Genomic DNA, 27,203 nt, shown 5'->3' with positions numbered 1-27,203 from the left:
GCCGATGGCAGAGACTACTAGAAGCTGACAGTCCATGTAACTGAGAAACATGGAGAACTGTCGCAATCACTGTAAGATGATATTTTCTGAGGTAGAGAACCAGATCCACCATAGTTTAAATAGTTTGCTAAGGCCAGAGTCCATGCATGTTTGAATTGAACAGTGATAAAAGAAAGAATGTTCCTGGAATTAAGAGCTGGATGATGATTTATTTTAGTTTGATTTACTTTACTGTTTTTCTGCATTTTACACTTTTTTCTCTTTGGGAAAGAGAAATAGACAATTTAAGTAGATCTAAATACATCCGTACAAACATAACCTAAACGTTGCCTGACTTATAATTACAATAGAGTTAAAATACATTGCAGCTGTTTAGATTACAGGTGTTTTTATGAATAAACGGTATTAAATAGAAGCAATTTGTCTATCATGTGTATTCATTTTACATGATTAGTCTGTTAGGTGCAGGATACGGTGTTGGAAGCTGGTTTCTACACTTCTACACTGTTTATTTTTCTAGTTTTGTCTCACATGACTTTGTACGCATGGCTGCAGGACTTCAACGGTACAACGCATGCGCTGTTGGTAACATCCGGGGCTGGGACAAGGATGAACGCCAATTTCCAAGATGGCGGCGGAGGGAGGAGGGAAGGAGATGAACGAAATTAAAACTCAATTCACCACACGAGAAGGCGTCTACAAACTCCTCACTCACTCCGAATACAGCCGCCCGAACAGGGTGCCTTTCAACTCACAGGGCTCCAACCCCGTCAAGGTCTCCTTCGTCAATGTAAACGACCAGTCCGGCAACGGCGACAGGATCTGTTTCAATGTGGGCCGGGAACTCTACTTTTATATCTACAAAGGCGTGAGAAAGGTAAACAATATTGACTGCAGCGACAAAGCCCGCGCTGTCCGGGAGCAGCCCATTGATTTGGCGTCTTCAAACGTGTTGCGCCCTGGCTGTCAACTCTCTGAGCTTCTGTCATTGAAGTGCGCAGATTGTCAAGACAAGGCCATGTAGCAGACCTAAGCTAAGTTAGGAGCTAATTAGCATTCTTAGCTAACATCGCCACAGTAGTTGTTTTTGCCCTCGGTGAGACTTGTGTGCACTTCAGAGTCCGCCAGTTGTTTGAGTTCAGTGTCAGTGACAAGCTGCGACATGAGTTTTGTTTTTCCAGGGACAAAAGGCTTGTCAGATCCTGTCTTATGATGTGTTTGTTTATCTTCCTACCTTACATGGGAAAGCTACATATGAGTGGCAAGTTGTCAACAGTGCTCAGCAGCGGGGTAAACTTAGGCCTTTCTCTATTACAGAACTTAGTGTGGACACTGTAAGTTTTTTTTGGGGAGTGGTATTGAGAGGTGTGTGTTACTCTGCTGTCAGGGTTTGGATGTGATGCAGTGTGATCCACTGTTGTTGGTTGTACACAGTGATGATGTCATTGCAGCAGCAAGCCACGTTTGTTCTTGTTGTAGCAGGGATGGTGACTGACAGTGGTGATCATGCTGCTGATGGTGGTTGTCTCTGATGCAGCTACAGAATGTGCAATCTAACAATGGCAGCCTCGCCTCTCAATGAGAACGCTGTTATTTCTCCAGTTCAGGTGTTCTCCCAGTCCCACAGCATAGTGGGGGGGAAAAAACAACAACGTGAGAGCAAGGATTAATCATTTTAAGTCTTTTTTGTTTTAATGTAGACTCCCAGGGTGGGAAATTAACTTTTTAACATGTACATATCTACCAGCCACTGGTATATAAATGTTCCAGTAGCCACTCAATAGTAAATCATTATTTTGTGTCTGAAATCTACTCGACACTTTAATATTTTACCAGTATATGACTAATTTCCAACCCTGGGGCCAACCCAGCCAAAGACAGGGCAAACGGTATTTTATTTTGGAATATGTAAAATTAGTCAGTATCAGCTAATTTTAGCTTTTAATAACAGTATTAATGTTATTCCAGGATTGTTTTTTAATATTAGTATTTCTGTGTTTTTGATGATTCATTTCTAGAGAAAGTTCATATAATACAGCAGAATGAAAATATGGTATGTGTGCTTACTATTTGAATAACTTTAAAATTGGCTTGTTTTAACCACAGCCAGTTTTGCACCTGTATTTGCACTAAGCCTTACTGTATATTGATTAGGCATTTTGGAAGCAGCCAGTATAGTTAGTCAAATATGGGATCATCTTCCAGTAAAAAGTTTGATTAAAGTCAGAGAAGGGCAACAGAAGTATAAGAGTCTTGCTGTCTGATTATAAATGGGGACTGTGTGTGGCCCATACACTTATCTCAATAGGTGGGGAAACACTGCATATCCTTTTATTCAGCCTGTCTCCTCTTGTGTGTCTTGCGTCTCATTTTGATGTTAGACAATCACTTCCCCCCCGAGTTGACCCACAAAATGTTTACTGTCGTACATACAGCCAGTAGTCTAGGCCCAAATTATGTGTTTGATTTAATTGCTATTGTGCGGATTTTCATTGAGCTACTGAGCTCAACTGGCAAATTTCAAAGCCTGCCAAAGATCCTTATTTTATTTAGAGCTGCCTCGTTTTAACACTGAAACATAATAGCTACATCCTCTAACCTTTCTCTCTGCCTCCTTTTAATGCATAAAAATAGTTTCAGTGGTTAGGCATAAAACTGTCACAAATACCACATTTCCTGTCAGGTTAGCAGCTCTGTCCATCAGGTCTGTATTGTCACTTCCCTTTCAGACCTTCTACAAGTTTAGCTAATTGTCTTGTCTACTTGCACAAGTAATGATTGATGATAATGACGATGGTCATTGTTTTTGAGTTCACAGGATCCAAACTTGTGTCACGCGATACGGGAAAATCGACGACTATGGGAAAATTGACTTAAAATACCACATTTTAATTTCATCAGAACTTCAGTGTGTCATGTTTGGTTGAAATTAAGTTGTCAACCACCTGTGGGATGACAAACTAAACAGTTAACCCATATTGTCTGGCTAGGCTGGTCTTCCTCTCTATTTTTGGATAATGACTTTCCACGTGTCACAATTCATTATTATCATGCACTGGGGACATCGGGTTGGCACTTTATAGACACCAACAAAGAGTAGGTGGCAGACAATAATGCTTTTGAGCGTTAGAATGTTAAAAGAGTTTATTCTTTTTTAAAAAAAAAGGTATTTTCTGTAGACTAAAAAGTGAAAATCGACCAAATTTCTGTTGTTCTGTTCTGGGATAAGTTGTCCCTTGGTGGTGTTTGAGAGAATCAAATGTAATTTATAGGCTCGGTGTCCTCTACTGTGACTGAAGTATAAATGGATTATGTGTCTGTCTTCACATAAAAGAACCCTTTGGAGAAAAGCTGTGAGATAAACATAAGTGCTGAGTTGTAGCTGTAAGTATTAGAGGTCACCTTGGAGGATAGGCGGTGTCTGAAGTATAGTTAATATGCAGTTACTTGGGTTAGGCATTTTGAACAAAGAATATTGTAGCCAAGTAAATGTCCATCACAAGTGTCTTCTCTAAGCAGTGTCAAAATGGTTGACAGTAAAAAGTGCTTTTAGAAAAACACAACTCATTTCTGTGTATTTCTTTTTGTTGTAGGCTGCCGATCTTAGTAAGCCCATAGACAAGAGGATATACAAAGGAACGCAGCCCACATGTCATGACTTCAACCCCCTCACAGCTACGGCAGAAAGCGTCTCCCTGCTGGTGGGCTTCTCAGCGGGCCAGGTGCAGCTCATAGACCCAATAAAGAAGGAGACCAGCAAACTCTTCAATGAAGAGGTGGGTTTCAGTCAGCGTTATGCTTAGGCCAAATAACAGAAGATGACTTTCATCATACTAACAATTAGTAAAATAATGGAATAACTAGCTGACCTGTATTTTTGTTTTTTCTCTTTCTCTGTCCCTCTCCCCCCAGAGACTTATAGACAAGTCACGAGTAACGTGTGTACGATGGGTTCCTGGTTCGGAGAGCCTGTTTTTGGTGGCTCACTCCAGTGGCAGCATGTACTTGTACAACGTGGAAAACACCTGTGGCACCACGGCACCTCACTACCAGCTCCTGAAGCAGGGTGAAAACTACGCTGTGCATACCTGCAAGAGCAAGTCCGCTCGCAACCCGTTACTGCGCTGGACAGTGGGTGAAGGGGCGCTCAATGAGTTTGCCTTCTCCCCAGACGGCAAGTTTCTGGCTTGCGCGAGCCAGGATGGCTTCCTGCGGGTATTTGGCTTCGATGCTGCAGAGCTCCATGGAACAATGAAGAGCTACTTCGGTGGCTTACTGTGCGTGTGCTGGAGCCCGGATGGACGATATATTGTGGCTGGAGGGGAGGACGACCTGGTGACTGTGTGGTCATTTTCGGACTGCAGAGTAATTGCTCGGGGGCACGGTCACAAGTCGTGGGTGAGTGTGGTGGCATTTGACCACTGTACCACCAGTGTGGAGGACGGGGACCCCCCTGCTGAGTTCAGCGGTAGTGACGAGGAATTCCATGAGCAGATTAACTTTGGTGCGGGTAGAGACAGAGCTAACAGTGCTCATTCTCGGCTTTCTAAGAGAAACTCTACAGACAGTAGGCCAGTTAGTGTGACCTACAGATTTGGCTCAGTTGGCCAGGATACCCAGCTGTGTCTGTGGGACCTAACAGAGGACATTCTCTTCCCTCACCTCCCTTTGTCCCGCACTAGAACTCACACTAATGTTATGAGTGCCACAAGCCCTCCAGCCACTGGACAAACTACTACTACTACTACTACTACTACTACTACTAATACTACTACTACTTCTACTGTATCCACCACTAATCCAAGTGGCACCAATGGTAAAGACAATGCGAGCAATAGTAGCACCAGTGGCAACCCAGCTAACTCCCTCCCAGGCACGCTGCCTCGGTCCAACAGCTTGCCACACTCCTCCGCCCCAACAGGGGGCAGCACCCCCAACAGTCACACAGGCAGCAACAGCAGCAGCACCAAGGGCAACAGCATCATCGACAGCGCTTTCATCGCCACTGGCGTCAGCAAGTTCGCGACTCTGTCGTTGCACGACTCGCGCAAGGAGCGCCACGAGAAGGACCACAAGCGAAACCACAGCATGGGTCACATCAGCAGCAAGAGCAGCGACAAGCTCAACCAGCTCAGCTCATCGCGGACCGCGAAAACTGAAGTAGCTAAGACTCTGGGCACCACGCTGTGCCCGCGCATGGAGGACGTGCCGCTGCTTGAGCCGCTGGTGTGCAAGAAGATCGCTCACGAGAGACTCACTGTGTTAATCTTCCTTGAGGACTGTCTGGTAACAGCCTGTCAGGAGGGTTTCGTTTGCACATGGGCTAGGCCTGGGAAAGTGGTGAGTGACAGGCCTCTCGAGGATACTGTCATGTGACACCCCTTAACTTGCATTGTCTCGAGCACAGGCAGTGTGTGTGTGTGTGTGTGTGTGTGCGTGTGTGTGTGTGTGTGTGTGTGTGTGTGTATGCGCGTGTGCGTGTGCGCGCAGCCAAAGGTTTTGGTTATTGGTATTTGGTCACGCGAGATTAATACTAAACCCCCCCCCAGCATTTTGATGGTTTATAGCACATCTTCTCCGACAGTAAACCTCATGGCCCCACTGCTATTCTGCCTCTTTTTAATACATTGAAGTAACACTGTTGTTTGTTATCAATGTGTGTTATCTTTCTCTCCACAGGGATTGCTATCATCTCAAAACAACCCAGCCAACTCCCCCAGTGGAACAGTAGTATAGCCCCAGTGCTGGTGCTGCTAATGACAGCTCCATGCAACAGAGACGGGGATGACCAAGGCCAAGGCCCTGCAGCGCTTCTTCACACACTGTCACACACCACATGACCTCCAGTGTCACCTTCATTCTCATCACTACAACCACCCAGCTCTCTTTGTGTTACTGCTCATGGTTAGATAACCGAAGTTGGCCAAGCCAGGGTTAGAAAACTTGACCCCCCCTTTTGGTCTGGGGGTTAAAAAGGGTGCTATCGGAAGTAAGAGTGCAAGCTTTAAATCGTCCAGGAGGTTTATGGGAGGGGTTGACTGGCTCATGGTCATATCAAGTTGCGTCTAGTCCTGAAAATAATAAACTCTAGTACCCAGTCCTTTGTGCCTGTAGATCTTCAAAGACTAGACACGCTGTAAGCATTGTGGTGATGCCTCAACCTAACCTTTTGTATGGCTTTAATTCGGACTTATTTTTCCTATATTAAGTTTTTTCAAACGTCCTCACTGATAAAGGGAACAAGATGAGGGATTGATTTGGAGCAGCAGCATATCCCCAATGCCAAGTCTCTTTCATTTGTCACTTCCTGGGCGATCCCTTGTGCAGCCCCAGTCCTCTCTGGACCACCCGTTCAAGAGAAACTGGAGGTTTTTTTTTTTTCTTCCTTTACAACTATTTTAATCAGAGGTATCACACTTTATAGTGAATTTGCACAGATTTACTTTCATTCTTGTTTCTTTTGAGTTCATGATGGTGGAACACAAGTGAAATATTTTGAAGACTGCTTTGGAAGCACTTGTTTGGGGGGGGGGACAGCTTGTTATTGCCCTCTGTCTCAACGCTGGATGCTGCAATCATAGTTTTTTATATGGAGAAAAATTGTTTGCACTTAATAGTTTGTTAGAGGAGAATGGCTTTACATTTTTGGAGTGTGTAAGGACTCCTTGACAAGGTTGAAATATAAATAGAATTAAAAAACCTTTGTATCTATTGAACATTTATTTTAATATTGTTTCAGATTAAATGGGCTCTGTATTATATGTAAATATTGTACTTCAATGATTTATGGGTGAAATGATCATTATTACATTAGTTCAAAGATCCTCATTTCAGAAAATAGTGATATTTCTAATACAGAAATCTATACATAATATTAAAATGAATCTTGAATATGCAGGTGAAAATGTTTCTTTTCTGTTGTACATAAAGAGAATTCAGGTGTATTTTTATTAATGAAACGTTTGGTATAGGAGATGTCTATAAAATCCTATTATCTAACAGGTAGTGCTGAATGCTAGCTAGCCTGTCGCTGCAGATTCCTTTTACAACATAGGCAGATAGACGCAGCGGTCTAATTCAGCCATCACTCCGAGCTCAGGTAAACCACAGGAAGACTAACGCCGGCATAGTCCCCCTCACTAGTCTCATCCATAAACATGTGTGAATTCACTTTAACTAACAAATAAGACTGACGACCATGTTCTGCAGACAGGACTGAAATCTGTAAGTCCTGTCGTGAGTAATAATCACTGAACTGATGCTGAACTTGTGAACAAACATTTGACACTGTGTTGAATACCAACTGACTAATGTCAGCACTTGATGGAATAAATGCTTGAGGTGAGCGTGTTTTTCAAGCACTCACATAGAAAGACTGAGGATTTTTAACAGTGGGAGCCTTTGCCTCCATGTGACGCCTAATTAAAACAGCTTTGACAGATTACATGTTCCCTTTGTGTTGCTTTTGAGTGCATTGTACTCACCACATGAATGAATATCTTCATGTAGCCTAGTGTGAGTGTGAGAAGTCTTTAGCTGGGAATATACCATACTTGCCTCCACATGAGGTCAGAGGTCAGGCTCAGCACGCAACATTAATGTATGAGGTATACTACTGACAGAATGGACAACCAATCACTGACTCCGACCCACTGCCTGTCATACGCTTCCATTAAAGCAGCATTTAGCTCAGCCAATGCATGCCAGCAGTACAACATTTGACCTGTAATTCTATTACGCGGAAGTGGAATGATTGCTGATGTTTCTTTTTGATAATACTGGTATTAAATCAGATCTGCCAGGTCATTTCCTGACATGATTAGGAATTACAGGAATGGAAATGTAGGCCCAATGCTGATCCAAACATATCATGTGGAGTATATCCGACAGTATGAATGAGAGAGGGAGGTAAATACAGTGAGCGCATTCACATGCAAGGTTTCTCTGAGTCATTGGAGGTAGCAGAGTTATTAAAGGCCCTGCCACAGATGTTTTCAGTTATCAGCTAATTAGACCTCCGCTCTGGATCCATGCTGGATATTAGACGAGATATTAAACCGAAGTCCATGTATTAAAAACCCTGCACACCCACACAGATGTTTTGACTTATTCTGGTTGATCGGACCTCTGCGGCTGAGCTATGTTGGGAATTACATGAGATCGCAGAAATTCATATCCTGCTGATATGAAAGGTAACTTAACAGAAGACTGAGGAAGATGTTAGTCATGCACAGTTGGTAAAAACCCATTCAGTCCTGAGAATAGGTCTAATCTGGCAAATATGAAAACACTTATCTGAGTGGACCGAGGCTGTGTAGGACCTTTAATAAAAATGTAAAAGGGGCTACAGGTACAACAAAAAGGAGAGTGATGAAGATGTTGATGTGCTAGACACTTCAACATGTCATAATGGGAGAAGCAATATATATAGCAATAAATATTAAAATGAATGGTGGCTGAAGACATTCAGCTGTGGGTTTTATCAATGCTATGTTCCTATAGAACTTAAAGTGTATGTATACTATTACGTTACTAAACTGACCAGAAACAGCCATTTAGTCTCAGGTTTAACTTCTCTTTAAACGTATATCTTTTAGATTACAATTTTTTATTCCCTTCCTGAATAAAAATGAAATTTAGTGACTTTGATTTCATTTATGAGTTGAGAATAGTCTTCTTTTTCTTCAGCTAAATGAACTTTTTAAAACCCTCCTTGGAAAGGCATCATCAGACAGTGTAGTATAGTGAAACACAGACGGGCCATTTTACTCCACAATGACTACTTTTGCTTTTAATACTTTAAATAAATGTTGCTGATAATACTTAGATACTTTTACTTAGGTAAGGTTCTGAATGCTTTCCTGAGTATTTTCACAGTGTGGGTTTGCTTCTTTTATTTAAGTAAAGTTAAGTAAAGGATCTGAACACTCATTCTACCAGTGCTTATACCTGTACCCTAATAACCAGTATGTGGCATGTCTGGGTTACAGTTAGCCAGTAGGTGGCAGTATTGCTCAAACAGATGAGAGCTTGAGAATTCCTCATAACCATTAACTTGCTTTTGATAACAACTACCGCTTGATCAAACGGGGAAAACATTGTCTATATATGTATATCCTGTTGTGTCTCTCGCTCTCTTTATAAATGCATTCCTACTATTTCATCCTACTACTTCATATATATTTTATATTCCAAGTGGGGAATAAAACTGCTCCTCCATAATTTATGAGTCACTTTTAGAAGAAATACGAGCACTCACAGCCATTAAACCAGCAGCCAGTGGTATCACGGTGAGGGAAGGGTAGGGAGCGTGATCAGTAGGCTGGAGAGGCCCGATCATCCTGTCAGGGTGTCACTCAACCCATGACAGGTCTCTGACTGACTGTGTGATCCCCCCCTGAGCTGCACGCATCAATGCTGAGCAGGTATCAATCAGGATTGCTGCTTAGAGAGATGTTTTACATAAAAAAAACACCACACTGGTTATAATATATACAGTCTTATTTTGTTTTCTGCCTCTGAATTACACATGCTGTCAACATTTGCTCATTATATACAAACCCAACCACCCATTAATCTAACCTGCCATTTGAATAGCAATCAAAACACAATCATACATAAGAGCTTGGAAACAGCTACATTTATCTTGTGTCTTCAGGGAACTAGGTCCCACTTTATGGGAATTCAATAGATTGAGAGAGAATCCCATTGCTTCTGTAAGGTCCTTTTAATCATCCTCTCAGTGATGCAATTCCCCCCGCATGCATGCCTCTATGTATTGACCCAGAGTTTTGTTTACCTAGCAATGTGTGCAGCTACGGCTATGAATGATTAATATAGTCTCTCAGAGCTACAGGCCTAAAGAATGATCAGCCCTCGATGTGTTGCAAAAACTTGACAGTTTAAGATAATGGACTTAGAAAATGAATGCAGGCAATTAAGTTTGCAATTGCTCAATCACTCTAGCTACGTCATGGATTTCTTTTGAACAAACAGGTCTGGTCAGATTATGTAAATTATCAAATTAACCTTTTGTTTTTTTCACAAATTCCTCAGGGATATTTATTTAACCCATTATTGTGACCTGTAGTGAGTTCAGAAGTGAAGGAATACTTTATGTTAGGAAGCAGGGATACTGTATTGGATGATACATTAAATGGAATACTGGAATTCAAGCACCTTCTTTAAAATGGCTGGACTGGCATTTGGCAACGGAGTAGCTTGGACTCCAGTGTATAGGTAATGTATTACTCAATGACTTGTCAATTAAAAATAACTAGATAACCACTTGTGTATCTGGGAACTAGGGATGGGACAAAACATAGGTACAGGATATTAGGGAGCACATATGTGGATCTGGAATGCCAAAACCTACTGCTGCTGAACAACGATAGCATTCATTTGGAGTCATCTTTCTGAGCACACAGTACACTGAAGTACAATACTCATTCTCCTTTAAACTCTGTTTTCGGTGTCCACCAACTGTATAACATATCATACTGTTTAGCTACAAAATGCTAACTACATCTTTGGTGCTGAGCAGGTAGCCTTTCTGAGCTTAGCAGTTCAACAACACTGTGAGAGCTGTGAGAGTGCACCAAAACAATAAGCTTAAAGGCACTAACACCGACTCTTCACCGTCATTTGTTAAAATACTAATTCTAGTAGCTTTTACATGAAGATAAATTCATGTTCATGTTGAGTTATTCTCATAGTATCTATTTCATTTTGTAATCAAACTACCACTGAAACCAGTGGCTCATGATTAGCACCCTATGAAGACTGTGTTTTGACTGCATGCTCAAGCAACTTATTATGTGAGTGGTGGTAAAAAAAAAAAAAAAAGGAAGAGAAACCAATTTTGTATTCTCTATTCATCACTCTGTCCTACTCTGATTGATTTGTTTCAGCATAAAAGTGCAATATACCTAAAGGGTTACTGATTAATGAGCAGTACATTTAACTGGCCCATCAAAAAATGCCATACACTAGAGTATTCTTTCTTTTCATTCTTGCCCTAAAATATTAAACTAAGTAGAGTGCTTTCAAAGGCAACAGTACATTACAGTTTCAAGGGCTCCAGCATCAGTTCACCATTAGTCACCAAGAATCAAGAGCACAGTGCTACTTCCTCCCATTCTCAATTCTATTCTAAGCCGTGTTTCCCCTGAGATGTGGGCCCAATAATTGGGCCTCCACCATGGGAGCAGCTGCACAATTTGCCAGTCACATGACCTGAGCACAGCAGTTCCAGAGTCACACGTCTTCACACTGCATTAGGAATTAAAGTTCACACATAGAAAATAAAATGAGACGTCTTACCCTGCAGATTGTTTGTCACAGAGGAAGCTTTGTTAGGCTTCATCAGTGTGCCGTTGGTCTTGAATGTTTCTTGCACTGAACAACCTAGGCTAGGGATATATGCCTTACATTTAGCAGGTCATATTTAATTCATGCAATGTTTAGGAATTTTATTTTAAAGGGGCCGAGTCTTGGAAGGGGTCTGCTGTAGGATGTATTTAATATGAACTGTATAGAGTCCAGTCAGCGATAAGTTTGCAGTTATTCCAGATTTTGAACAGTGTGCAGAACTGATTGTTAAACATTGCCGAAGGGGGGGAGGAAGAGGCGAAATCAATGCAGCTTCAGAGAAGCCCCCAAGCTCCGGCCTCAGCGGAAACCATCGATACTGAGCTGTGGTCTAAGCACTTAAAATGTAAATGCATCTTCAACAGCAACAGCAACAGCACGGACCAGAAAGTTATATCAGTGTCTTGGGATCTGTCCAGGTGCATCGTGTGCATTTATCTGTGAAATCAAAATCTCTGCACAAAGGTGCAGGTGCATGAATTGGCATATTCTACCCTGTAGTGTTAAGCTGGCAGTGATGCATTGCAAACAAATAAAACAAATGTCCTGCACTAGCCATACAGTCACTCTGTCACACATGGATTGAGGAAAAGAACGAAGTTCCTAACGTGCCACATAATGCAGGTATCACTGGCATGTTTATTAATGCTGTGTGCCTAAGGTGACATGCTTTCTGCAGTCACAGGAGTAATGAGAGTCTTGGTGTGCTCTAGAAAACCTGTTGAAGATAAGCTAAGTGGGAGATTATTTAAATGGAACAAGGTGTCTCAAAGGATCGCCTTTGATCTCAGCAAATTTATGTGATATAAATATCTTCAAATTAATTATGCATGCACAGTGGGATTGCTAAATCCACAGATTCACCAAATGTATGACTGCCCTGATGAGCACTTGCCTGCTTTTCCTAATTTCCCCTCTATATAGAGTTGTCCTACACTTTTGGTAACTTGAAGTAACCAATCTGAAAGCCTCGTTAGAGAAAACACAACAAATATATTGTTTAGTATAGTATTAATTACAACTTACAAAACAAAGCAGACTTGCCAGGAATCACTTAAATAATTTGATGTAAAGACATATTCGTGTTAAAGAAGCCAAAAATCCAACATTCGTCTTTATTTTGAACAGTCCAATAAAACAGGCAATATGAAGAATAGTCCATAAAGATTTACTTTTAAAAGGCTTTTTTTCTTTATAGAGGATGCAAAAGAGACAATAATATATAATAGTAGCAATTAAGGTCACTGTAATCGAACATAACTCTTGCAGAGTTCATGGTCCCTGATATCCCCCCAGCCCCCGTTTTTCACGTGTGGGGCCACCCCTCCGGCTCCATTGGCTGGCAGTCTCTTTGTTATCAGGAGGTTCTTTGGGAACAGCTGGTTCCCGCTGCTCTGTAGGATGTTTTCTATCTTGGTTTTCTGGCTTATCGGCATGCAAGAGGCCTTCTTGTGGTGCATGCCGCAGTCTCCGGCATGGAAAATCCGTGGCGCCTCACTCACCATGACCTTCCAGTAGGAGGGCAGGCAGGACACAGTCAGGTGTTGTAAGGACCAGTCCCAGTTGTAGTCGTCGTAAGTGCAGAACGTGTCGGTGCATTGGATGAGCTTCAGGTACGTCTCTCTACTCAGAGCCATCCCCATGTTGTGCTCAGTGGACTTCCAGGCCTTCACCTCCACCTTATTTGCTTTGCTGGAGTACCCGATGTGGCTGTAGGTCCCCAGTGAAAGGATGTCGCAGTCAGTGCACTGCTCCCTTTTGAGAGCCGACATCAGCTTTAAGAGATGGATAAAGTCCGGGGACATGAAGTGGTCCTCCTCGATCAGCAGGACCAGACCCTTATGGTCCTTCAGAACCCGGACTCTGTCCCATACAAAGTGCAGCTTCCACCACCAGTGGTGCTTGGTCTGGGAGAACTTTGCCTCACGGTAGTGGCCGAACGAATCAGGGTACTCTGCGTTGATGCAACCCAGCTTTAAGGCGTCTTTTTTGGGAATGTCTCTTGGGCAGTCCCTGGGGTCATGTCCGGGAAACTCCTGGGGGTACAGCTGGATGCTGAAGGGGAAGAAAATCTGGAGTACCTGACAAAAGTCAACAGAGGCCACCACTTTATTTATCTCAGGGGACCAGAAGTCATGGCTGAATATCAGCAGTATGCTATCCACACCTCTGGCCTTCCGCAAACTGTCCACTAATAGCTTAAGGTAGTCTGGTCGGTTATGGACCTGAACAACCACAACCAGATTGTCCTTCTGCCGCGCTGCCTTAAACTTTTCCTCATTTCTTATTGTCTGGTCAAAGTTGAGCTGGAAGACAATACCGCGGTAGACTAGAGTGGTGTTATCTACCTCTGGCTTGGGTATCTTCTCTTTCTCTTTTGCTTTTTCCTGGTGTGTATCATTTGCTTGTATAACAGGAGGTGGAACAGGTGCCCGGCTGACTGCAGGTGTGGCCTGCACCTGGATATGATTGTTGATGCTACTACTGCTGCTACTAATGCTGCTGCTTCTCCTCGCCGTCTCCACTTCCTTGGGCAACGACGCGCTATCGTTGTTCTTCTTCTGCCTTCCGCTGCTCCAGAAAGCTAGGCCACAGATGACAACCACCAGAGTCAGTATCACCACCTTCCTCTTGTAGATTCGGAATCTCATGATAGGGGGTCAGCCTCTTGCAAAGTGAGAGAAGTTGATTGTAGTGAAACAGAAGCACAGGTTTGCAATTATGGCGTGCTCTGCACAGGTAGCAAGCCTGATTAAAAGGAAGCTGTTATGAGACTAATTGTTGGCAAAATGAACTGTTGTTGTAAACATGGATCCAGCTGGAATGTCATTGATGGTGGATGAATACTCCATAAGGCATGACGGTTGCTGGGAGGCAGCAGGGTAGCAGTGAGCATGAACCACCTAAATGAAAATAAATCGATACAAGAAGTTAGGTGCATCATGAGCAGTTGGGGCTGAGCAATATGGTTGAAATCACTATCACAATCTTAATAATGATAACATCAGATCAATATGCAGTATATCACAATATGGAAAACGTATGCAAAAAAAAGGGGCGCAGGTTCTGAGAGCGCAAGAGGACGTCTTTAAATGTCTCGTTTGGTTCGATCAACAATCTTTAAAATAATATAAACCAGAAGAAAGGAAGCAAATCCTAACTTTTCAGAAGCTATAACTAACAAATGCTTAAACTGTCGCCCTTTAATTATGTGTGTATCAACTAATCAAATAATTGCTTCGGCTCCACAACCAAGCAAACTCCATTTGCTGATGAAGACCTTGAGATGCCATGGGAAGCTATAGAACAAGCGAATAAGCTTTTGGATCTGAAACAAAAACAAAAACTAACACATTTAGGAAGATTTTAATTTGGACAGCAGAGATCTGTAAAACAATAATATGATAACATCCTATTACGATATGATAACCCAGCTCTAATAGAAGCACACTGACAACAGTAGCAATGATTTCAGTTCACATTATAACAAGACAGTGCTCAATATTAAAAAACACAAACATGGTTTAATACATGCTTTCACTCTGTCTGCTGCTCCTCTGTAGTTACATTATCAGCTGATTATTGCTCCATGCTTTTATATATTTACCCCTGCATAAATCTTCGTCCTTAACTGCATTATCAATATTGATTAGGCCCTTTCTGCCCAGATCTGCTGAACAAACCTCCATCTTTTATTTGTTATTAAATTAGTGGTCTCTCTGGCTTCCTACCTGACCCCTCCATCTGTCTTCTCCCTGCCTGGAGAGTCCTCGACTGAATGATCACCAGCACTGTTGTAATATCATGGCAAATTTAAAACAATATAATAATATAAGCGACTATAGAAGAAATGCTACCAGTGAACACGCACTTTAATCGCAATAGGAATATCAGATGTATACTTTGATGACAGTTTGTAGCAGATTCAAAAAAATAGATAGATAAAGCTAGCCAACCAATATAACGTTTCCAATGAGCCTATCTCTGAACGCCTCTTCCATGTTCAATGGTCCCCATACACTCGCAGTCTGCCAAACCCTAAGCTACGTTAGTGAAACCTGTGTTCTGCAGCTGAAAGTGCTGCCGTATTTATTAACCCGGGTTATTTCTTTTTAATCCACACAATGCCCGTCTGTGTCTGTCGTGTTGTCCTCGCTCGTGGTAAATGAGCTACGTTTCCACTTTGAAGCCTACTAACCGTGAGTTTTTCTGTCCTGTGTTGGCCGCCGACAGGCACACCGAGCCAGTGACAGCTTTCATCGGTGTTAATCAGAAGATACCGTCGCCGTTAATTCGCCAACTGCCGTGAAACGCTCTCCAAGCAACTGAAAACAACAGTTGGCCTCGCGGCTTCGCTATTTCACGACAAGCGGAGCATCCCGAAAAAATGCTAACAGTAAGTTAGCTCCAGCTAGCAACTTACAAGCAGCCCCGTCCAAGACCAGACCTCGTCAACAACAGCGTCCATGGCGCAACCACAACGACCGTATTTACACCACCTACCTAAAACCGGAGTAGCCGTGCGGTCCTTTCAGCGAGAAACATCAATACGGTGGCGTCCCATTCTCCTCCATACCTTCCAGCAGGCTGCACGCAAACGCAACTATCAGCTAGCTGGAAAAAAAAAAAAGAAAAGAAAAAAATCCTAAATACGGAACCGCTGCCTGCCGCTGTCCCACAATGCACTGGTCCAGCGGGGGGCACCCAAGACACCCTAAATATGATGTATGTCTGCTGCTGACGGCCTTTCTTTCTCATCATAGGCTGATATAGGTTTACTATACATCACAAGTTCATCCCGAGGCTTAATATATACATATATGCATTTAAATGCAACATCCAGCCTCCTATAATGTGCTCTAGCAGTGACAGTGTACATACTGTATAGATTCCCTACACTGGAAACCACAGCGACAGTACTTTAAATGATTTAATGTTGAATCTAACACAGATCTATTTGAATATAGAATAATAAAATATAACATACATCCTTGTTAAATCACCATGGGGGCTGTCACAGTGATCTGCTGGAGGGGTTGTCTCATTCATTTCCAGAGGTTTTTGTTTGATGATACAATAGTATAGATAGAAAACATCTGTTATTCTTTAGAAAATTATTAATTGTCATGATACTCACCTTTGTCAATAGACCATTTTTGATATTATAATTTGCTTTAGCAGCTTGTTTTCAAAGTGTACAAAAACAAGTGAGAAATACAAACAGATAAATGATGTGCCCATAAATGTAAAGCTCTAATTTTAGCAATATGTTCTTAAAATTATACTCCTCTCTTATAAGTAAAACCATTTAAAATATATATATATATTGTTCATTCTCAATATAATGATGATAAATTCTGGTTATCAGCTTTAAAAAATATATATTTTTAATATATTTCCTAACAGAAATATGCAATATAGTGTCAGCACTTTCTTGTCTGTGAACCTTATTAAAAATAAAAAATAAACAAAGACTTCATTAGGAATTAATGACCAACTATAGCTAATCATCAAAATTGCATCAATTCTTTTAATTTTTATTTAATCCATTTGGGACAATGTTGTCTTTAAAATAATTTTTTTGTCCAGCTTCAGTAAAAATACTCAAAGACTTTTTTTTTGGTCCTATTCAGGGTATAGTTCATCCCCTTAGATGCCTTTTTGTGTCACATTAAATGCCTCCAGTCGGACTCAGTGTAACGCCCCCAGCAGGCTGTCCCGCCGCTACATGCCGCAGTGTATTTCTCTACCACTAGGGGGCGACCAACCACAACGCCACAGCCGGAAACACGGCATCCGAAAGCTTCATTTGCGCAGGCGCGTCCGTCTTTCTTCCTTTCCAACGCTCGAGCGAAAGAGACAAGATGGGCCATCAGCAGCTCTATTGGAGTCACCCCAGAAAATTCGGTCAGGGATCCCGATCCTGGTCAGTTCTGCCTTTAACCTACCGATTATCGCTATGTGTGCCAAAACGAGTCCGTTTTAAGGTGTTTGCGGCGTCCAAAAGTTCAGAATTCACCGCCAACCGGACACCGCATGGAAGCAGCTCCTCAGCTAATATGGCGGTGGAGGATGCGCCCTGCTAGCTTCATACTAGCGCTGTGTTGAATTAGCCGGCGACTGTTTCTGTAACTGCACTACTCTTGTTGAAACTCCTCAAAGCTGAAAACACTTCCAGAATTAGTGGTGTATTTGTTGAGTATATTTTCTTCGTGATAAAAGTCTTCCGCGGTTCGGAGCGCATTGGGACTATTTGTTCAGGGTTAGCCGTGGTGCTCAGAGAAAGGCATGCCAGATGATAATGGGCTCTTAGTTTCCGTCAACTTCCGCACATGTAGTTCCTCTTTTAAATGAGTGATGGCTGCAGATATGTTTTCACTTTGTTGTTGTAAAGGTAGATTGACCCTGTTCTCGCATTTATTCCAGCCGAGTATGCTCGAACAGACACGGTCTGATCCGTAAATACGGGCTCAACATGTGCCGCCAGTGCTTCAGGCAGTACGCCAAAGACATCGGCTTCGTCAAGGTAAGTACTGTTGTGCTTTCTGCCCCCCCATTGATGATTGTATTAGTATTTAATGTCATAGGTAATGGCTCATTGTAAACAACGGCCTCATGCTGTATTGCAGCCGAAGCACGATCACAACACATGCACAGAAATTGTTCTTATTGCTTTTGGTATTTTGTGTTTTGAGAAAGTTTAGTATTAAATGTGTGATGTACAAAATTCAGGAGTAGTTGTCATTTTTAGTGTAGCCTTTCAGGCTTTTAGCATCCTTAAGTTAATAATGCACTCAGGTTTCAGTTGACTTTAGTTTCTGACTGAATGGTGGGGTGAATGTGGGACTACATTTCATTTTTGATGTTCACTAATGTCTTAATTTGCTTTTATTTTCACATAGCTGGACTAGATGTCTTGCGCTGACACGTCCTCAGATGGATCAAACAACGTCTGGAAGGCCGGCCAAGATGGGATAATTCAGCACTGCAAATAAATGTGTTTTTTGTCCAAACTAAACGTACTGCGTTTTTATTCATCAATTTTTTCCTACACATTATACAGGATACAGTGTTTGTATCATACAGGGAAGATGAGAAACAAAGATGTGAATGTCACGATAAAATGCATAAATATACTGGTTGGTTAGCCACAGTTCACTCGCAAATTGCCATGCTTTCATGCACAAAGTAAAAAGTATTCTATGCTGTACAATATTGATATACATCAGCAACATCGGTCAGTGGTTCCAGGGGGGAAAGGCTATTAATCTCCGGGTGAAGTACTTGTGGTGTTAATATACTTCCAATGTAAATAATTGTTCCTCACTCTACCAGATATTTGCTTTTCTGAGCTAGTTTAAAACAATCCTCCCGCATGGTCGGATGTACCCTTTTGGCTAGAGTACATGTTGTCAATATAAAGTACACAACTTGTTTGATCAATCCCATAAACAGATCTCTTTGAAGATGCACATTCATTGTGGTTACTATTTGAACATTTGAGTTACACTGTCAAAATAAATGCCAGAAATACACATGTGCGACTTTGTAGACTCAACTAGTTTTGGTGGTGTACATGCTGTGTTGCAATTGTAATTACTGCAAAAAAAAAAGGTCTAACATGCATACTCAGTATATGCAAATGTGTACGCAATATTGCCAGTCCAGTCCAACAATATAGTCTCTAAATGCCCATGAGTATAAACAGTAATTGCAACAGTAACACATGATTAAGATATTTATTGCACACCTGTTGTGCAGCATCGGTTATCAATATGGTGTTTTTGTTTTTCATCATTTAAGTAATATGTGTATGCATCTGCATAATTGATAACACCAGGGGAGGGGTTGGTATCCTTGGAAACAGGTGCACAAGGTTGATGGAGAGGGAAAGTATAAGGAATATAACCATCAATGGATCTGACATATATAGGGTAGAAACCTTAAGGCTCACATTCCTTTATTTACTGCCCTTAAAAAGACATTTAGCTGAGTTATTTTACAAGAAGTGAAGTAGTACAATGGGCCCCTGCAGCTGTACATATAATAATAAATGGCACTGCAGTAAAGAGCAAGGGATTAATTTCTAAATCAGCATGCATTCTTATGATACAACTTGCCCCACCCCCTTGCCTCACATCCAAGAACTGGTAACCTGCTGCGATATTGGCCGTGTTCAAAATGAATGAAATCTGATAGGTCCCCTGTAGTGCGGTTAATTGCCTAGTGTCTGGTGACCTAGGCGACCAAACTTGAAATATTGAGTAAGCTCAGCACCAGTGCTCAGAATGAGTTGTGCCAACAGTTTGTGGTACAATGTCATTAATGTGCTTCCATAGGTAGGTTGGATTCTATACAGATCTATAGTAGCAGGGATCTCCAACCTTTTTAAAGAGTGAGAGTTACCTAAAGGGAGAAAACTGTCAGGAGGGATACTTTGTATATTTGACAAATATTCATGTTTAATCAATGCTTTTAATAGAATAACAGCACATCACCTTTAGTCGTTTTCATATACAGGGCTGAACCAATTCATATGGAATTTTTCCTCAGGTCGTGGTGTTAACAGTGGTGGTCTATTGAGTGCCCTCGAGCACCATGTTGCAGACCCCTGGTATCTTGGCCAGGTTTTACTAATAGGATTATAGGATTCGTATCCCCCCCTCCCCCCCAGCCCCGGGTCTGCCTCCGTGTGAGCCAGTAGATGGCAGCAGCACTTCACATTCATGATTCAAGATCAGCGACAATGAAAATGGCAATAGAAATGCCACTTATGCATTCAGATGTTCTTCAGCTTTTATCAAATGCAGATAACCAGCTCTTTTTATCCCCTTTTCATCAAACAGTTACAGAAGCTGAAGTTAAGGTCTTGTCGGTCACGACGTGTATGGTTAATGTGAGGTTTCAGGCAGGTTGATGAAAAGGATTTCTCCAGACAGGCTGAAAGAGCACTGAACATTTTTTACTCAGGTAGATATGCTGTTACTTTGATTTAAAGAATAAAAAATATATATTTGAAGCATTTTCTTGGATTCAAGCAGAACCTACAGTGTATGTTTATACTCTGCACTTTGATGATTTATCAGCCGAAGGTTTGGGTTTGCTCCTATTTAATCCGAGGCAACAAATAAATGATGTTTGGCAAAGTCCTGTTTATCATAAATAACAGATCTCTTTGTGCACAGCAGGATTAAGACGCAACTTTAATGATCCCAGTGGGGGAAATTGGAATGTGGCAAAGAATAAATTGAAGGTTATATGAACACACAACCTACAGTTTCAGCATATTGTATGAAAATTATAAGATGAATGAAAAAGAAAGGGAGTGTGCAAAATCGGAGTGGTAGCACCTTTTATAACGAGGCACTGAAAATCCAACGTATGTACAAAATGAACAAATGTGAGAAGCAATTACATATACGCACACACTGGCATGGAATATGTAACTGTAACACACATTAACAAAAACTAAACCAATAATGTGAGGAATCAAATACGGGCATTATTAACCCATCAGTATGTTCGAATGGAGGCACAGTGTGTGCATTGTTAGATGGAGGATGTCTCTGTACATAAAATGTTTATGAAAGTGTTATATAAGCACTAACTCATATGCATAAAGGAGAGTTTATGAGCACTGTGTGTGCTTTAACCCAAGGCTGGCAGAGGCTGGGGCTGGTTGGACACAAGGAGCTGAACACACAAGTGCTCCATGTTGCATCAGTCCACTACGGAGGCGGCAGGAAGGTGTTGTCTTTGATGTTCAGTTCAGTTTCTTTCTTTCTTTCTTTTTTCCACCAGTGTATTAATGCCCCTTGTTATGCTGGCTCCTCAGCACACCACTGCCTAGACAACCGGCTGATAGGACAAGTTGAAAAGTCTGTTTCATCCGACCTGAGCCTTCTCGAGAAGGCTCTTTCTTGTTCGGTGCCTTTGTGTGGTTAGACCAGTTTGCTGGTGAAATACAGCCCCAGTTTGTGCCGTCCATATAATACCTTTACCGTCTATTCACAGAGCTAAGCAGTGGCAGACTCAGGCTGTTTGAGAGGCAGGGGCAAAAAAAAAAAAAAAAGCACTGCAGCAGTATGAGTTGCGGAATTTAAACTAGTAGTAGAGTATTGCACCTGAAGTCGATGCCGTTGGTAATGCTGTAATAGTGTTATTATAATATTGTTTTATAGCTAGAAAGCTGAGTAAAGCTGCACGCTTGGGGCATCGTGAGAAACTATTCTCACATTCTTTCATCTTTTCATTCATTGTTAATACAAAAGATATTGATTAGTGCATATAATATTCAAATACAGATTTGGGTTACTTGAAGCATTTACTGACATCTTGTAACCAACATTTTTAATTCACTTCAATGAAAGGATGAGGCCAATGCTGCTCTACCAAATTAAGTTTTATCAGTAGGTTCGAGAACAAAGACCACACACCAAACTCATCTCAAAAAGTACTGAAGCACACTGTTCGCTCCTTCTCTGACCTCCAAACCCTCTCTTTTTCTCCCCTTCTCTCTCTCTCATTTAAATACAAGAACCACTGGGGCTCTAACTTAGAGCAAATTAGAGATGGCTCCCCCACTCTGTCTCAACGCCCACACGGTTCTCTCCCATCTTCTCGCTCAAACTCCTCCATCCATCCACAAAACCTGATTTCTCCCCCCATTCGTTCATCCCTTACCTTTCCTTCCCATAACCCTCCATCCCTCATCCCTTTTCCCTAAAGTTTATTATATCAGTTCCTCATTATCCATTATATGCAATGAACCGTTCCAATTCCATTCCTGGCGTGGTCAGTGGATGCTTGTGTGTTGCCGCAATGCTAATAAAAAAAGAGAAACCAACTGTCTGTGTGCACCCGTGTGTGTCAAGCTACATGCCCCCTTATAAATATATTAGCATGTGCACACTTTGTGGATACAAACACATCTTAACGTTGAAAGTAAACCTGAATAAAACACTAATCCGAGCATATCAAAAGGGAAAACTGGTGTGAAGAGCTTGGGAAACCAAAGCCTCAGTGCTACTGTGACTGCATGACTGCCAGGCACATCACAGAGGTCTCCCATCCATCTCCTAGATTATAGGGGAAATAAGTGAATTGAAGATGTTACTGCACACTGTTGGCATGGAAACATTCCACCGGGTTTACCTGCTTTCAATTGTAAGACCAAGAGGCACTTCTCGCTGCTAGGTTCCTCTAAAGGCCTGTGAGCAAACACACGGCTCATTCATGTTCACCCTCAGTTTTGACTGAGAGGGATCGGTGTTAGCTGAGTGATGGCAAATAAAAGGGAATAAAAAAAAGTGCAGCAGCCAGAGACAGAAAGAACAAATAGAAAGATTAATTGAAAAAAAAAAGCAACAGTAAAGGCAGGAGTTTACTCTCACTGTGGATTTATGCAGTGACTAAGAGGCTATGGTGTAAGCAGCTCTAAGTATTGATAATTAGCGGATGTTTTGTTCATGATACCCTCGTTTTCTTTAGGCAATAGTAACTGGAGTGGTTAAGAAAATCCTCAACAATCCATTTATTCATTCCAGAAAACACTGATATCCAAAGCCACAAACATCACCAGACAACAGTGTTTTCTGGGAAATTTCCTCATTTCCGTGTATTCCCTTGAGAAGTGAGCTGTGCACTACGCTGAGCTTTATTACAGTCCAGTATGGAGCACCTGGCTGACTCAATTGTTCCAGTCAAACAGGGCCTAATTCTCAAACCACCATGGAATAAACATTCTCCTGCTGCAAAGCCTCAATTTAGGCTTAGATGACTTTTGCAAACATTAATTTCTCTATAGATTTCTGGGGGGGGGATTATGGAAACTCAGAAATTGCTCCAGCAATGCACACGATACAGACATTATTCATATCACAGCACAGAGAAATGTAGCTATAATCCCCTAAGGCTGATGTCACATACAATGATAAAAAAAAAAAAAGTTAGTATTTCATGAAAGTCGCTCATGAAAGACTCACAGCCAAAGTTGTTTGGCTGTTTTGCACAGCTGACAGGTCACGGCAGGAAACGCGCAGGTATAATTAATAACACTATGGCTGCTCTCCATTCAGGTGAGCTAGTTCCAGGGTCCCGCTGCATTTTGGCTCACTGGCGTGGCTTACTGGAGCATTTAAATGGAACAGAGCCACCGTGGGTGTGATTAGTGTTATTAGTTACACCTGTGCTTTTCCTGCAATGACAAGTCAAAATGGCTGCTGTGGAAAAAAAAACAGGTTTTCTAGTACAGAAGGGAATGATGGCCATTCAGAGTGGAGTGTTTGGTGTGACTCTGCAGAGACACTGGATCCACTTGACATCCCATGACAAAGACTGACCTTTTAAAGTTTATTTTTCTAATTTCATTTTAAAATGTGGGCAAAATGATTCCCTAATAACAAGTTTCCTGGTTTCACTCCTTTAGTATACATACATTAAATACATTTATCTAGAGTTTATCCCTTAGCTTTGTTGAAGGTTATTCTTAAAAAGTGGACGTTCTGACCTGACTGGTGAGGTATTAGAGTCACCAAAAGCATTAAAACCAGAAATATTCACAGCCAATTTTATGGCAATATTGCAGAACTTCTATGAGCTCCTTTAGGCTCTGCTACCAGGGAGGCAAATACTCCATATGCATCCTCAGGCTGTTGGTTGTCATGTGGTGAAGACATGCAGTATGAGTTGATCAGATGGCTCAGATCTGAGACTATGCAGTGAGATAATGCAAGCGGGTGAGGTGAATATCACACTAAATATATGAGAAAAGGGGGATTTTAGTTTTGAGGTAGTACAAATGTGTTGTTGTGAATATTTCTACAATTAATTATAAATTTTTGCTGCTATTATGACTTGATAGAACTGACTACACATCATTGTCAATTATACCAGTTAACTACAACAACAAGGCAGTTACCGTATAAATTATTCAGTACAGATTGTGTATCACGGCGTTCAAACTTCAAAATTCATCTTACTCGTTTGTCTGTTGTGAACTGGTATGTGTGCTATTATTCTATCTGTCTATCTATCTGTCTATTCTATCTGTGAGGGAGAATCTGTTCATTAATGTGTTCACTTTCAACAATAACAACCATCAAATGCAGTGAAATATCATGACAAAGTAGTTTCCAGTGGTGATTTAATCAAAACTCTGGCTTCTAAGACCATTGAGAGTCACTTGAAAAGTCAAACCCAATTTGACCTTTTTAACGTTTACCTTGCAGTTCTAATGTATGTACATATCTTTTCTCCAGGGGAGCAATTAAATGCACCAAAGGTTGAGACTTCATATGCAGACACCGTGCACTCCAGTTTGCACACTTTACCAGCAAGAAAGCAGATTATTCACCTGACAAAAGCCTGTATTATACAGTCTATATCAACCTGAATATCAATAGGCAGGACTCTTACTTGTTGGATGTCTGGAGAATATAAAATGTCTCACCTATTTGAAAAGTTAAGCAGATGATCTGCACTTACACCTCTTAGTCACTGTGTAATTTCACAGCTGAAGTAATACACGCAGAGACAGAAATGAAAAATGTGTTGCTTACCAAATATGACAAATAGAAAAAGTACTCTGCAAAATGCTTTTTGGTATTCAGCATGTAGTGTATTGGTTGGCACAATGCAAAATTTCACAAATTACACTGTGCATGCAGAGGAATCCATCAAACATCTGTGCACAGCTGTGGAGGATCTGTTCTTACAAAGAGTAGCATTTAAGTCTACATAAACAATCCTGTTTTTAAATGAAAAGACCTAAGCTTGGCTTAAACCTTGTTTATTAAAACAAAAGTCATGTCAGGCAGATTTATATGCATGCCGCAGATTCTAATTCAAACCCTAGTTTTCTACACTGTGAATAAAAAGACCCCTTAAACTGATGGGATTTAACATTTCACATTATCAAATATGACACCAACTCTCATGAGTCAAATAGTGCAGTCAATAAATCACAGCCTGCTCTCCACCATCCAGTGAAAAAGATGCTGCAAGCCCTTTTTCACTGGACATACCTGTGGGGGCAGTGTTGCACAACAGCTGAAACTGAAAGTGGTAGGGATGAGGAGGCATGGAGCACTGGAGGTGGAAGGTGTTGTGCTGTTCTCTGGGGAGAAGCACTCCAGTCACAGTGAGAAAAAAAAAGAGAGAGAGCGTGCGAGAGATGCGGCCTCGATCAGGCTGTCAACTCGGGGCATATCTAATTGAATACGCTATGCCATTTTAAGTGGTGGAGTACAGCAGGAGCAGACACAGTGGGAGAGCAGCCTTCGCCAAACAAAAAGACAAATCAAAGAGTGAAGACAGAAGATGTTCAAACAGATAGCCCTGATCTTTGCTCTGCTGCCGTTGAGGAAGAGAGTCCATGAGTCTGTCATCAAGGGTGGTCGGAGGTGTAAGTGGAAGGTGAGGGAGAAATGTAGTTCTATTTAGTTGCAGAAAAAAAAAAAAAATTAGTCTGATTTGAAAAAAACATTTGGAGTTAATGCTGGTTAAACAACCTCAAGGTCTTTCGCTTTGGAGGTTCGCAGTAAGCATAATACGATGGTTGGAGGTCAGTGGCTGTTTCACTGTTTGACTGGCCTGCCATATGTAGCTTAGCACAGTGCAGTGCTCAGGGGCAGTGGGAAAAGTGTTACTCATAAATGGAAAAGATCAAATAGTGGCATTTAACAATCCGCAGAGAAATGCTGTCACGGAGGACCCTCGTCTTTCAGCTCTCCTCGGGCTAAGAGGATGTGATGTTCCGTCAGCATTGTAATTTATTTCTCACACGGGTCATGGCTGGGCAATCACACCATATACTTTACTGGGTGGTCTCCTGCCGTAATCCCCCATTACTGTCATGCACATATTCGGTATATATTCGCCGAGCTAGGTATTGAATATGGGTGTATTCAGACTTTGTGCCTCCAAGAGACTAGACATAGCCATAACCCTTTATGCAGTATGGAAATATCAGCCCATAACCATGTCTGTCCATCTCTTTTGTACACTGGTTCAGATGTTAACCTTTGAATTCACAACGCCTGGCCTGAATGTGACCCATGCTAACATTTTTCATTACCCGCACTCTGAGACAGCCCGAGTGTACGTGAACATTTAACATCATTTGCATGAACATTAAACTGAAGTGCATATGAGAGAAGCAGGATATCTCTCAGTATGCGCTTGATGCCTGTCGCAGGGGGAAGATGACAGGAGGTGCAGGAGCGGAAATGATATGGATCGATATGTGATTTCCATTTTTTTTTTCAACAGCAACATGTAAACATTTTTTTAAGCGCTGCTGCAGAATGGCTACCTCTGAATTGTAAATTCCTGAATTGTTTGATATGATAAACAGATGTTCAAGATGGTGAGCGAACAGCTGCCACCCACTGATCTTATTAGTAGTTGCTAATTCTTTCCACTGTGCCTGTAGTTGTGATGTCTGTGTCTTTGCCATCTGATTGTCTCACTCTGCCACTGCTCGGCCTCGCTGTCTCTCTGCTCAGACTCCGGCTCTAGCACTTCTAATCCAGGGGAGAAAATGAACTGTCACGCATGTTTGATTGTTAAAAGCGGCTGCTGGTTTCCGTGACAACACCTCTACTGGTTGGGTTTAGAGTAATGGGCAGGCAAACCTTTTTCTCTCTCTCTCTCTCTCTCTCTCTCTCTCTCTCTCTCTCTCTCTCTCTCTCTCTTTCTCCCCATTTTGAATATTTGAAGGAGGTAATTCAGATGGAGGACGATTCACGGAGTGACAATGTGACAGATGCAGCTCTATTTTTCCAGGATGAATGTGCGAATGATGCAGCCAGAGAGGATCAGAGAGAACGGTA

General features: G+C 41.7%; 3 protein-coding genes across 5 annotated transcripts; 2 read left to right on the top strand and 1 right to left on the bottom strand.

The window, feature by feature from the left end:
• The first annotated feature begins 589 nt into the window (after positions 1 to 589).
• Positions 590 to 7,442, top strand: wdr20b (WD repeat domain 20b). Its single transcript, XM_051407982.1, has 4 exons — positions 590 to 877; positions 3,594 to 3,776; positions 3,913 to 5,340; positions 5,680 to 7,442. Exons 1-4 carry the CDS (start codon positions 629 to 631, stop codon positions 5,734 to 5,736), a joined length of 1,917 nt encoding a protein of 638 aa, XP_051263942.1. The 5' UTR covers positions 590 to 628; the 3' UTR covers positions 5,737 to 7,442.
• Positions 7,443 to 12,449: 5,007 nt separating this feature from the next.
• Positions 12,450 to 16,063, bottom strand: mgat2 (alpha-1,6-mannosyl-glycoprotein 2-beta-N-acetylglucosaminyltransferase). 3 transcript variants are annotated; one of them, XM_051407995.1, is made up of 2 exons: positions 15,874 to 16,063; positions 12,450 to 14,273 (listed from the first exon to the last, which is right to left on the bottom strand). In XM_051407995.1, the coding sequence occupies exon 2, from the start codon at positions 14,019 to 14,021 to the stop codon at positions 12,612 to 12,614; it is 1,410 nt and encodes a 469-aa protein (XP_051263955.1). In that variant the 5' UTR covers positions 14,022 to 14,273; positions 15,874 to 16,063; the 3' UTR covers positions 12,450 to 12,611. The 3 variants fall into 3 exon arrangements, with proteins under 3 accessions (XP_051263955.1, XP_051263958.1, XP_051263956.1); XM_051407998.1 differs by lacking the exon at positions 15,874 to 16,063 and adding an exon at positions 15,794 to 15,813; XM_051407996.1 differs by lacking the exon at positions 15,874 to 16,063 and adding an exon at positions 15,569 to 15,768.
• A 1,068-nt stretch (positions 16,064 to 17,131) lies between these two features.
• Positions 17,132 to 18,388, top strand: rps29 (ribosomal protein S29). The gene is made up of 3 exons (XM_051408031.1): positions 17,132 to 17,296; positions 17,797 to 17,896; positions 18,273 to 18,388. Exons 1-3 carry the CDS (start codon positions 17,235 to 17,237, stop codon positions 18,279 to 18,281), a joined length of 171 nt encoding a protein of 56 aa, XP_051263991.1. The 5' UTR covers positions 17,132 to 17,234; the 3' UTR covers positions 18,282 to 18,388.
• Positions 18,389 to 27,203: the final 8,815 nt, after the last annotated feature.

The sequence above is a fragment of the Dicentrarchus labrax genome, unplaced genomic scaffold, assembly GCF_905237075.1.
Source record: "Dicentrarchus labrax unplaced genomic scaffold, dlabrax2021, whole genome shotgun sequence".
Taxonomy (NCBI): Eukaryota; Metazoa; Chordata; class Actinopteri; family Moronidae; genus Dicentrarchus; species Dicentrarchus labrax.
Note: the sequence above shows the minus strand (reverse complement) of the source record. Positions and strands in the feature narration are given on the sequence as shown.